This window comes from Tasmannia lanceolata, unplaced genomic scaffold (genome assembly GCF_043159265.1).
Source record: "Tasmannia lanceolata isolate RefF3 unplaced genomic scaffold, GAP_Taslan_0.1 ptg000008l, whole genome shotgun sequence".
In the NCBI taxonomy this organism is placed as follows: domain Eukaryota; kingdom Viridiplantae; phylum Streptophyta; class Magnoliopsida; order Canellales; family Winteraceae; genus Tasmannia; species Tasmannia lanceolata.
The window spans coordinates 4,694,621-4,707,549 of NW_027518685.1; the positions used below are offsets into that span (position 1 = coordinate 4,694,621).

Genomic DNA, 12,929 nt, shown 5'->3' on the forward strand with positions numbered 1-12,929 from the left:
AGCCCAGGGAGGGTGATCCATACAGGAGCAATTGGGGGTTCTTCACCTAGAGCATAATCTGGTGTCCACCTTAAGAACCGGAGTAGGAGACCTTGAATCTTGATGTTGTCTGCTAACCAGACTGCCATGAAATCACTATCGGTACCAAGTCTAATGTGCAGGTGTCTCTTGATCCATGGTTGTTACTATGGGATCTTCCGAGAGATAGAGCTTTTGTTTTAGTGTTTCTCTGACAAGGGTAAGAGGAGGTCTTCCGTAGGAGCATTTTGCAATTAGCGAGAGACAGAAGTGAGCAGAGCCCTTCAGGTTATCCTCACTGTTTTTTTTTTGAAGATGACAATATATCAATAAGGGTTTTGCTAACGAGTGCCCTTAGGGCACTTGTTAATAGGGGTGGACATGATTCCGGTTCGAACGGAGGAACCGAACCGAACCGAACCATTTGTACCGGTTCGGTTCGGTTCCATTTCTATATGGTTCGGTTCCGGTTCAAAAATCCAGGAACCGGTGAAAATTTGGTTCGGTTCTGGGTTTGGGATCCCGAACCGAGAACCGAATTGGTTTAATGAGGGCTTGATTGCTTTGGATATTAGGGCCTGACTATTTCCCAAATTTGTAGTTCATGGCTTCATGCATTGTCAAAATTTGTGCATTATTATCCCACTTGTTTGTACTTCTTCATACTTCATATAAGTTTTGCATTGCCCAAATTTGTCCATGTTACTGTTACTGGTAGTGCCTGTAATTCATATATAAACAGGGCCATTGGTAAAGGTTGGGTAAACCCAAAACCGAACCGAACCGAACCGATTATATATGGTTCTGGTTCGGTTCGGTTCCACACATATATGGTTCGGTTCTGGTTCCAATTTCAGGGAACCGATTATACATGGTTCGGTTCTGGGTTTAGCCCAAAACCGAACCGAACCGAACCATGTCCACCCCTGCTTGTTAAGCATCATTTAATTGCCTTTGGGATCTTGAATTTACATACTTTGAGGAAAAAATCTCAAACCATGTGTAAAGGTCTAAAAGTATGTGAAAACTAAAGTTCCCGAGGGCAATTAAATGATGCTTAACGAGTGCCCTTAGGGCACTAGTTAGCAAAACCCTATTAATAAAGCCAATAACGTGTTAGTTCATGAGTAGACTTAATTAGACTCTTAGTGGCCCGAGAATTTAGGGCAGTTTTGACATATTGTGTGGCTGATGTCTTATGGTTGGCGCCGAAATGCCTTTCCGTCAAATTCCCAAGGAAATGCATTAAAATATAGTACTTGTAAATGTCCCCATGACAATCGAAAACCTTAGATATTGTAAACTAATTTAAAGTCATTAAATAGGGTGATGATAAATTCGCACCCGCTATTGGATGATTCACACCCTTTTAACTACGTCAAAAATGGTGTGAATCATCCTACACGGGGTGCTAATTTATCATCTTCTATTAATTATACCTAATAAATTCAAATTCCTCTGATGGATCTGTGGTTCGCTAAACATAATTTAAGCATTAAACAGTACCAATACAGTAGTAAAACCTGAAGACAACAACTTCAGTGTGGCAAACCAACACACAGTACATGGAAAGAGAAAATAAAGATACTTAGATAGATACTTCATGCCATATTATACCACCATCACCTAGGCTTATTCGATCATTCTAAATTTAAGCAGCATAGAGCTCTGGCTTCGATAATCGAGGTGTAGGGATAGCCACAAGTGGATTCCTTCTCTTTATAACAAGGCCAAATTTCTCTTCAAGATCAAGCTTAGTCCCTTCTGGTAAACTCCATTCAAAGGAATGAAAGAACGAAGCCAAGATAATGGTTAACATCCTCTCTGCCAAGTTAAGCCCTGCACAGCTCCTCCTCCCAGACCCAAATGGAAAGAAACGAAAATCGCTACCCTTGATATCCAATTTCCCATTGCTTGTACTAAACCATCTCTCCGGCATGAACTCATTAGGGTTCTCCCAAAATGACGGGTCCCTCTGTATGGCCCACACATTAATGAAGACCCTTGCTCCCTTTGGGATGTGGTATCCAGCAACCGTCGCTGGCACGCTTGGCACGTGGGGGATCAAAAGTGCTAAGCCCGGGTGAAGACGAAGAGCTTCCCTAGCCACCCCTTCTATATAAGGTAATTGGGGAAGATGAGATTCTAGTAAAATGTTATCCTTTCCCACAACTGAGTCTAGTTCTTCTTGTGCTTTTTTAATAGTCTCAGGCTTCATTAACATCTCTGACATGGCCCACTCCGTTGTGGTGGATGTAGTCTCAGTCCCTCCCACGGCTAAATCAAGCAACAGGGCCTTGACGTGGGACATGGTCAATTGGATTTTGGGATCAGAACCGTTGTGTAGTTGTAGAAGGATATCCAAGAAATCCTTGGTTTCTTTAGCGCCTCCTTCAGCTGCTTTATTTATCTCTATCCGTTGATCTAAGATGGTGGTAAAGATCTGATCGAAAAACGACATGAGCTTCTTCATTTTACGCCGCTTACCTTGAACATCCAAGGGGGCTATAATGGGAAAGAGATCGGAGATGTTGGGTTTTCCCAATAGATCCACGATATCTTCGAGCACCTTTTGGAACTTTGCTGCTGTAGTAGTCCCTTCTTCTCCATTGAGGGTTCCACCCCATAGTGTGCTGGTCATGGTGCTGAAGATCGTTTGAGTTATGTACGCACCCACATTGATCGGGGTTCCCGATTTGGCATACAGTCTGTTGATCGTTCGGCAAACCTCCGTTCGTCGGAAAGCCTGGCCAGCCGCGAGGTTTGTGTTGTTGAGGAAATCATGGACGCAAACCTGTTGAAGTATAAATTATTAAATAATACGAAATCTAACAGCTTAAGCTTTGGGAGTAATTGGTTGCTTCAAATGGTATCAGAGCTATTGTCGTGATGGTATTAGAGCTATTGCCTCACGACACGTAAGGCCTGGTTTCAAAACCCAACAACTCCTTATTTTAAAAAAATACATATATGGCCAACCCAAAAAAAGAGCGGTCACAAGCGATGGGGAGTATTAAAGTATAAAGGTGATTAAATAACACTAACTCTAACAGCTTAAGTTTTTAGAGTAATTGGTTGTTTCACAATATATACATGATTAAATAACACCATCTTAGCACTTTACGTTTTTGGAGCATTTGATTGTTTCACATGGTATAGAGCAATTGCTTTAAATCAGTTAATAACCCTACAAGTCCTTGATATTAAAAATCCATGTGAACGGCCAACCCAAAAGACGGGGCCAGTTATGCCGCATGTACAACCAATGTAAAAGAGGCGGCCACATGTGCCACGTGTATGGCCAACTCAAAAAAGGAGGGGCCGCCACACATGAGGGAGAGTGTTGAATTATAAATGATTAATACGACCAACTTTCACCGCTTAGGCCTTGTTCGTTTAAGATCGTAACAACCAATTGTAGGCCACCGATTATTGGACTCCAACTTAAGAGTCCAACAATCTATTGGAGCCCACAATAAGTTGCAACAATCTAAAGCGAACAGGTCATTAAGCTTTTGGAGTAATTGGTTGTTTCACAAGACCTTGCGGAGCATGCGCCACTGTGCTCCGTAGGGACTCCACACGATGTCATTCCCGCCATATGTGATGATTTCTACTCCAGCCACTGCGTCATGATTGGCGAAGGTGGTGTCTTGGTCTTTGAGGACTTCCTTCACCACGGATGGTGAATTCAAAACGATGCAGAGCTTAGTTCCAAGACGGAGCTTCATGATGGGGCCATAGGTTTTAGCCAGTTTGGCAAAATATCGATGGAGGTCTGGTTCGAGAAACGGAAGGTTACCGACTATCGGTAATCCTAGTGGTCCTGGTGGCAATGGCAACGTGGCCATGCCGGATTTCTTGATCATGCATGCCACCCAAGTAATCACAACAACCAAAAAGGAGAAGGCAAGGATTGCATTCTGTGAAGGATTTGAATGAAGGAAGAGGGTTGGAAGAGCCATGTCTAATCTGTGTTGGAAAGCTTAGATCTGATGGGGTATTTAAAGGAGATTGAAAGGTTTGGTTTGGATTAAACAATGTCCGGCCCTGAGATTATATTAGTCTTGTGAGTCCGCGGGAGTAGATGGGAGCAGGTGGTATTAAATTTATACTAAAAAAGGGCGCCTCATTTTGCAAGGAATACTGAATTTGGCAGTACGAGAGAGTTGAACCCACAAACCAATACAATTTAGGATTAACGTTATTATCTTTTTCCTTTGTTTGACTTTCCCTAAAAATACACTACTTCCAGGCTAATGATGTTGGCACTACCATGTTTTGATAATTGCACTTACTCATCTTGTCTTTTACTATTTAAATAGCTCACAAAGGCTATTACAGATCTCAAAATGCTATTAGAAGCAAAAGACAAGCTGAGTCCGTGCAATTATAAAACATTGGTAATACAAATACAAGTAGTCTATTTCAGTAATATTTCTACAACTTTTTCTTATTTTTAGGAAACAGCAAACATAAGAGTGTGAAAATGGAGAAAAAGTGGTTAAACTATCATTTCCCTTGTAAGATGATTAAATGTCTGTCTTCTATATCAAGCAATTAACAAATTTTTTTTTAAAAATGTTTAGGGAAAACTGTGTTTGGCGTACCGTTTGAAATAGCGTTTAAAACGCCTTTTGCCAAACGGCGTTCTCATGTTTGGTTGGCCAGATCAAAACTGCGTTTTAAACGGCAGACAGAGGTATTGTGTGTTTGGTTGCAAATGCCCTAAAACGGAGTTTTAGTGGTAAAATGATCAAAAGGGGCATTATTTGGTTGGCCTCAATGTAACTCAACTACTCTCTCATTAGGCCCAATATTAAAAGGTCATTAGGATCTTATTCAAATACTATTAAAATTAAACATCATTGCCAAAAAAAAAATGGCTATTGTGGACCCCGATCCGTGACGGGGCGGGGGACGTGCCCCCACGCGAGTCTCAGGATCATCCACGTGAAGGAGAGCTCCGCCAAGGAACTCTCGAAAGAGTGCCCCTCACAGCATGAGCGGCGATGTGAAGTGAGATACCTCTCGATTCGGGGACTAGCCCGGATTCGAGACGCACCTTAAACAAAGAAAGAGTCGCCATCCAAGGAAGTAGGCCCTGGATCCCATGCTGTGCTCTGTCGCAACAGATAACCAGAGATATATAAAAGGTCCGTGCCTGATGACGAATGGGGAAGGGGTTAGGCGCCCCCAATTCGCCCAAGTGCGAGCACCTGGTCTCTTATGCCATTTATTATTAATTTTGAAGAATTTTGGGCAAAAATCACGCGAAATGGGAACGAAGATCTCCGAGATAACGTCTATCTAATCATGCATGTCTCGGAGATGAATAAGAAGCACAAAAAGGAAATGAAAGATGTCACCTAAGAATAGCTAGATTATGAGTGTCATGCCTAATTGGTGTCTAAGTTCTGGTGGGCACACACATGCATGCTACATCTAAAGGTATAGGATCTGTACATGAAAGTAAGAAAACACAGCAAAACATACAGCACAACCAATGACTCGACACGACACACCCTAAACTCTAAGGTGATAATTGACTCGGACCAAGATGGCCATCCATCTTAGCTGCACTACGTATCCCGGCCTCGGGAAGAATCAGAGCCAACGTAGTTCGGCGACCTATGCTAAACTACAATGCCTAACCCTCTAGAACCGCTATCCTAGACTCGATTAACTAGACCCGACTAGTTTTTAAAGCTTCTTGCGACATTACTTAAGTTCAAGTGAATGGTGATTTTTAGGACTCCCTGTATGCCCTAACTAATGCCAGTGAACCCTACACCCTAGGTGTGACTAGGCTGTGTGTCCTAAGGAAAACCGTGGGCTATCTAAGCGCGTTCTAGTCTAGCCATCGGCTCGACTAAGTGTCTAACCAACCACGACCTGAGGCCTCCTAACTCTAGGGACACTCACACGACCGGACATGACAAAGCAACACAATCAGGACAGACTCCCCACTCTACGACACCCTCAAACGCCTAGGACTGACTCCTAACTCTATGGGAGGATCTTTTGAAAATTGTTGGTAAAGCTCTTTTGAAGAATTTTTGTAGTTTTGGAAGGTTTTGAAGTTGTGAAAGTTATGAAGTTGTGGGAAATATTTGCAAAATGGTGACTGCACTCAGGATGCCAGCAGCACGCCTGAGCTGCCTACGTACCCCTCAGCTAGGGATCAAGCCATCCGTAGTTCGGACCTGACTACTCCTAATGACTCGAGATCTTTGAGATTTTTGATTTTTAGTTGCTTTTGAAGTGTTTTTTGAATTTTTGACACAAGAGGACAAAATCCTATCACCATAAGGGTAGGATAGACTCCTGATGTCCCGCAAAGGTTGGACAGCATCCTATGCTTTGCGGGGGAATTGGACAGAATCACGACTCTGCAAGGGTTGGACAGCATCCTATACATTGCAGGAGCGGATGAAAATCACATGACTTGATGAGGGGATGGACAGAATCCTAACCCCTATGATGATAGGACAGACCCCTAAAAGACTGAAGGACTGACTCCTATGCTGAAGACTGACTCTGAAAGATGGAAGGACGGAATCCTAAATTTTATGAAGGGATATGACAGAATCCTAAACTCTACAGGGGTAGGACAGACACCTAAACCCTAGGATGGTAAAACCGTCTCCTAAACTCTCTAGGACTGACTCTAAAGAGGAAGAAATCCCTTAACCTGCGAAGACTCTAAGGCAGGAAGGGAAGGGGTTGGCTCAAGATACGTTCCGTCATAGCCTAATCGACGGAAACTTCTTGGAATCAGCTAAATTCTAAGACTCGAAGAAAGAAACGGAACACTCTGGGGGATAATGCTAGAAGCCGGGTAAATCTTAAAGAATGATTAATGCCTCGGCATAGGGCAATAGGAATCAGAGTTATAGATGAAGGTCAAAGAGATCCTAAGACAAGGAGATGCCAATGCAAGGATGAAATGAAGAATATTTTACCTATCCTGACTGTTTAGTTACCTGAGGGATGCTCTAATCAGTTATAACATTTCCATCACTCCACTGAGCATTTGCCAAATAATTGGAAAAGATCAATTAAGTGCCAATGCAACAAGTCAGTTCATGCAAATTTCAGTATCATGGCAGTTGCTATTTTTGATACCACAGTTATCACATGCACCTTTGAATTCATATCATTAAGCGACCATAAGGCTGCGCTATGGACCTAATCAGGGTACCAGCCCCTTTGAAATCACTTTCTCAGGAGACAGTTACCCAAAAGCCTAGTAATTCTACACAATCTTTCAGGTACACGAATATGCAATTTGTACAACAGATAAGCCAATGCTAACCTATAAGGGAATAAGGACGTGATAAAATAGATGAAATTGCAGGAGCAATGTTAAATCTAAACGAAGAAAACTAGCATTATAACTCCATACAAAACCTTTTTCAAAGGCTGGCCTTATCACAAAATCCATTTCTAAGAATATTCACTCATCCTTATCTAATCTCTCTCATGGCATATTTATTAGAACCAAAACCAAAGCAAGCAAGCCAAACCAATCATCACAGGTGCAATGCAATATTAGAAAGACAAAAAGAATAAAATAAATAAATAAATAAACATAAAAATAAATAAATGGATGAGATATTTGAAATACCTGAGCGAAGAGCAGATGGCGGACAACGAAATGGGGAGATAAGGCCTCGGTGGATGAGACGGGGTTGATCGGAGAATGTCCGGGAAGTGGGGCTCGAGCTCCCCTGAGCGAAGAGCAGATGGCGGACAACGAAATGGGGAGATAGGGCCTTGGTGGATGAGACGGGGTTGATCAGAGAGTGTCCGGAAAGTGGGGCTCGAGCTCCCCTGAGCGAAGAATGTTTTTTTTTTTTTTTTTATATATTAATATATATATATATATATTTATATATATATAAAGGCAAAAGAAAACCGACGAGCCTCTCCTCTCCCTCTCTCTCTCTCTCTTTCTCTCTCTGTTTTCCTTTTTTTTTTTTTGAAAATGGGAGGTAGCGGTGGTGGAGGGGAGGATCGGCCGGCCGGAGGTGGCAGGGCGGTTGGTGGTGGCGCGGTGGGGCTCGAACTCCCTTCCTCTCTCTCTCTCTCTCTCTCTCTCTCTCTCTCTCTCTCTCTGCTGCCGTGACCTCCCCCTTTTTTTTTTGTTTTTGGGGGGGGTGGAGGAGTTGCAGAGGAGGCGGCTTGTGGTGGTGGAGGGTGGAGAAGGTGGAGATGGAGGAGAAAATGGGGGTGGTGGCCGACGGTGGTGGGGGAGAGAATGGCGGTAATGGAGGGGTTTGAAGTTGGGTTCTCGAAGTGGGTTTTGATTTTCGGAGGTGGGGAAATGGGTTTCGGGTTTCGGGTTTGAGGAGGGTGAAGGTGGAGGACGGTGGGGGGGTTTTCGAAGGGTTGGGTGGCGGTGGAGCTAGAGGTGGAGGACGGTGGTGGATTTTGGGTTTTTTTTTTTCTTTTTGAAATGGGTTTCGGTTTTGTTGGGGTATAGAGGAAGGGGATTTCGGTTTTGGGTTTGGAGGGAGGTGAGGATGGAGATGGAGGGGATTTTCGAAGGGTTTGGAGGTGGTGGTGCTGGAGGTGGAGGATGGTGGAGGTGGGTGGAGGGCAAATGGGTGGGTTGCAGAGAATGGGTTTGCGGTTTGGGGTGGTTTGTGGTGGTGGTGATGTTGCAGAGGTGGTTCCGGTGGGAAGGTGGTGGCTGTGGAGGAGGTGGTGGTTGTGGGGGAGGCTCGGCCGGAGGTGGAAGAAGGTGGTGGTCTCGGTGGTTTCGACGGAAAATGAAAAATGGGTTTTGAGGGGAAGTGGCCAAGGATGGGTGGCTGTGGAAGGAGCTTGGCCGGAGGAGTGGGGTTGAGCTTGCCGGATTCCGGCAAGCTTACCGGAGAAGGTGGAGATAGGTGGTTAGGGGTGGATTGGAGACGGAGATGACAGAAAAATGGGTTTGATGTGGTGGTTCGGTCGGACTCCGGAGGCTTGCCGGAGAAGGTGGGTTTGGTGGATGTGGGTTTGCAGGTTTTAAAAAAAATGATGGTGGGTATTGGCTGGCTGAGAGGGTAGTGGTGATGGCTCGTGGTGGTTGGCAGAGGGTGGGAGAGGAGGTGAAAGGGGTTGCTGCTGGTGTTGGCAGAGAAGGTTGAGGGTGGTGGTGGTACCAGGCTAGGAAGAGGAGGAAGATGGGAGGTTGTAGGCTTGCCGGATTCCGGCAAACTCGCCGGAGAAGAAGGTGGCGGCTGTGGTGGGTTTGGGCAGGAGTTTTGCCGGATTTCGGCCGGAGGAAGAGGGAGGTGGTGGTAGAAAGGAGGAGGAAGATGGAGGGGTTGATGGTGGTTTTTTTTTTTTTGGATCTCTTTCTCTTCCTTCTCTGTATCTTTTCCAACGAGAATGGGCTTCTCCTCCCTCCCCTCTTTTCTTTTTTTTTTTTGCTCTTTTTTTTTTATAACTAGGTTAGTGACCTAGCTCTAATCCTCACCATCCATCTCCTTTGATGGCCTAGATCACTTCTCTTGGGGCAAAAATTTGAAACCCTAAACATGCCTTCCATCATGGCCCTACACTTGTCCATCTTTTGATCTTAGGGCCCTTGCTCATTGCTTGTAGGGGAAGCAATGAGCACACCCAAGAATACCCTTAAAGATGGGTTGATTTCCCTTTTGCCCAAACCCCTATTTTGAGGAATGATATGATTGACCCCCCCTTTTTGCTCTAGACAGCCCTATCCAGTGTATTTTAACTACTCTTATCCTTACAAAGGGGGGGCTCGGGTAAAAAAAGGGGGGCGGAATAAAATAAAATTTTTTTTGATTTGCCTATGGTAAGCTAGTATTGACACACCCATGCCCTGCTAATTCACCCTCCCTTTTATATTTCTTTAAGCTACGCCCGGCTCGAGCTCGAGACACGGGTTGGGGTGCGACCTGGGTTGATTCATGAAATTTAGGTTAATATTTTCAACTGCCAATCGGATTAGGCTCAGATTAATTCCATTCATTTTCCACCTGACCACGGGATTTCATTCGAATACACGGCTTTAGAGCCCTGTCAAAATGGGGTGTCTACAGATGCCCCTCTTTGGCAGAGGGCGCTTGTCGCGCGAATGCTAAAGCCGAACAGACAACACATTTTGACTGGCCCAAGATTTCAAACGGAAGGGACAAGATGGATCGACGAGACAGATTCTCATCGAGAGGGAATGATAAGATGAATTGACGAGACAGATTCTCGAAAAGAAAACTGAGATGGACTCTCCAGGGGGAGTGAGACAGACTCTCACAAATTGCAGAATGGAATGATTAGACAGCATCTAATAAAGCCACTCAGGGATTTGGAGGTTGTAAGGCGGGATGATTAGACAGCATCATGATCAAACCTAAATTGGGATCTGGGAAGACAGCATCTTGACAGATCAACATAGCGGAATGATTAGACAGCATCATGATCAAACCTGAATTTGGATCTGAGAAAACAGCATCTTGACAGATGAAGAGAGCGGAATGATTAGACAGCATCATGATCAAACCTGAATTTGGATCTGAGAAGACAGCATCTTGACAGATCAACACAGCGGAATGATTAGACAGCATCATGATCAAACCTGAATTAGGACCTGAGAAGACGGCATCTTGACAGATGAAGAAAGCGGAATGATTAGACAGCATCATGATCAAACCTGAATTTGGATCTGAGAAAACAGCATCTTGACAGATCGATAAGGCGGAATGATTAGACAGCATCATGATCACACCAAGATTGGGATCTGAGAAAACAGCATCTTGACAGATCGATAAGGTGGAATGATTAGACAGCATCATGATCAAACCTGAATTAGGATCTGAGAAGACAGCATCTTGACAGATGAAGAGAGCGGAATGATTAGACAGCATCATGATCAAACCTGAATTTGGATCTGAGAAGACAGCATCTTGACAGATCAACACAGCGGAATGATTAGACAGCATCATGATCAAACCTGAATTGGGATCTGAGAAGACAGCATCTTGACAGATGAACAGGGGGGGAATGATTAGACAGCATCGTGATCATTCCCAAATTGAAAATTTGATTTGAAAAATGCGCTCAGGTTTTCTCAAATCCTGATTCGTTAAAACTGATATCTCAAACATCAATGCATGCTAGGTATCTTTTATGGTCTGACTTTCGTCAGGACATAAAAGATGCCCCTAGTAAAATTTCGCTTCCAGTTCGGGAGTCTTAACAAAACTCAAACAGATTCAAGCTTTCTTTTACGAAACTTGGGTTACAAAGATTTTGAAGGTGCAAGAGACTGACCCTTGCTGAAAGGTCTACCACTTTTATGCCAATTGCAGGGGCTCCGGGCCTCAAAGGCTTTCAAAATGCACAAGAGACTGATTCTGCCTGAAATACTTTCAATTTTCTGCCAGCTATCAGAACTCCAGGTTGCAATGGTTTTCAACTTCCAAGCAGACTGATTCTGCTTGACACATCTTCAACCTCCTGCCTGCTGCAGGAATTTCAAATGGGCCTGAGAGCTTGCCGCGCTTCTAGACCATGTAGGTCATTTCGCCATCTGGAGATGCGACTTCAGTTTCTGGTACCTGCTACCCCAGCTTTTTGAAAGGATACCGGACCAAACAGGTCATTTTGGGACACACCTGACTCGACTGAGTACATGACTTTGACTTGACAAAAAAAATGACCTTGACGACTGCTTGACAAAGAACTTTTGGTGAATATACGACCGAGTTACAAGACTGACTTTCAGGAAAGACTAAATCTGCTTCTCAATTTGATAATTGTTTTAAGATGGTACAGCTTACCACTCTTGGAACTCTTTGAATACCGTGCTTTAAGGTGATTACGCCTCTTTCTGGTATTTAGTCATGGTTATTATACCCTTTGGATTGCTCGGTTTTAACCCCTAGCTTAGAGGAATATCAAAGGAAGCCTTGCCGGCACTTTTCAGACCTTGAAGTGATGCCGATACAGGTATGACGTCTTGCTAGCTTCTGAAATTTAGTCCTTTACGAGAAGTCACTGCCATGACCAGACTGCCTTTTGGGTTTTCAATCTGGCGGACCGCTTGCCTTAATTTTTGCCTGGACTGCCTGCCCTTGCAGGTTTTCCATCCAGCAGGCTCTGCACCCTGATTTTTTTGCCTAAGCCGCCCCTTCGGGTTTTCAACTTAGCGGGCGAATGACCCTAACTTTTGCCTAGACCGCCCTCTCGGGTTTTCAGTCTAGCGGGTCTAAGACTCCATTATTCTTTTCTTTTCTTTTTCTGTTTTGCCACAAACCTTTGCCTTATCACACCAGGAGGACTTCTAGGTGGGTTAGGGTTTGAAAGAATTGGATTAGGATGTTTGCATTGACTGGACCGAATCTGGACCCTTCCAGATAGCCTACGTACCTCCAAAGAGTGAGGATCAGGTCCGCGTAGTTCGCCCATTGGGGGACTTTTGGTTGAGATTGTTTTGATTTGACTTCTTCTTCTTTTTTTCTTTTTGAAAGTTCTCTCCTTTGTTTTTTTTTTTTTTTCTTTTCAACCGCTTTGAAAGATTTGCTTTCTGCTTTTCTTTTCTTTCCTCTCAGCAATTTTGAAAGATTTGACCGAACCCGACGTTGTCAAGTTGCCTACGTACCCTGTGGAAAGGGATCAGGTCATGGCGTAGTTCAGGCTTTGCGTCTTTTATGGCGTAAGTCATAAAAGATGCCCCTGGTTTGAGGGTGACAAAGAAATTTTGATTTTGCTTATTGGCTCAAAGGGTTTGCAAGCGGTCTTTGACTTTTCTCTTTTGTTTTTCAATTGGATTTTTGGATTTGAAGCTCAAATCGACCGAGGACGGCCTCCTGGTGTCTTAGGCATAATACTTTTTAAGTTGATCAAGGTTTGTGGGTTCTGTTAGTTTTTCACCATTTTGATCAAGGAGTCTGACG

The 12,929-nt window shown here is 44.0% G+C and overlaps 1 protein-coding gene across 1 annotated transcript; it reads right to left on the reverse strand.

The window, feature by feature from the left end:
* Positions 1–1,491: 1,491 nt before the first annotated feature.
* Positions 1,492–3,998, reverse strand: LOC143882592 (cytochrome P450 93A3-like). The gene is made up of 2 exons (XM_077386059.1): positions 3,561–3,998; positions 1,492–2,812 (listed from the first exon to the last, which is right to left on the reverse strand). Exons 1-2 carry the CDS (start codon positions 3,981–3,983, stop codon positions 1,670–1,672), a joined length of 1,566 nt encoding a protein of 521 aa, XP_077242174.1. The 5' UTR covers positions 3,984–3,998; the 3' UTR covers positions 1,492–1,669.
* Between the last annotated feature and the right edge of the window lie 8,931 nt (positions 3,999–12,929).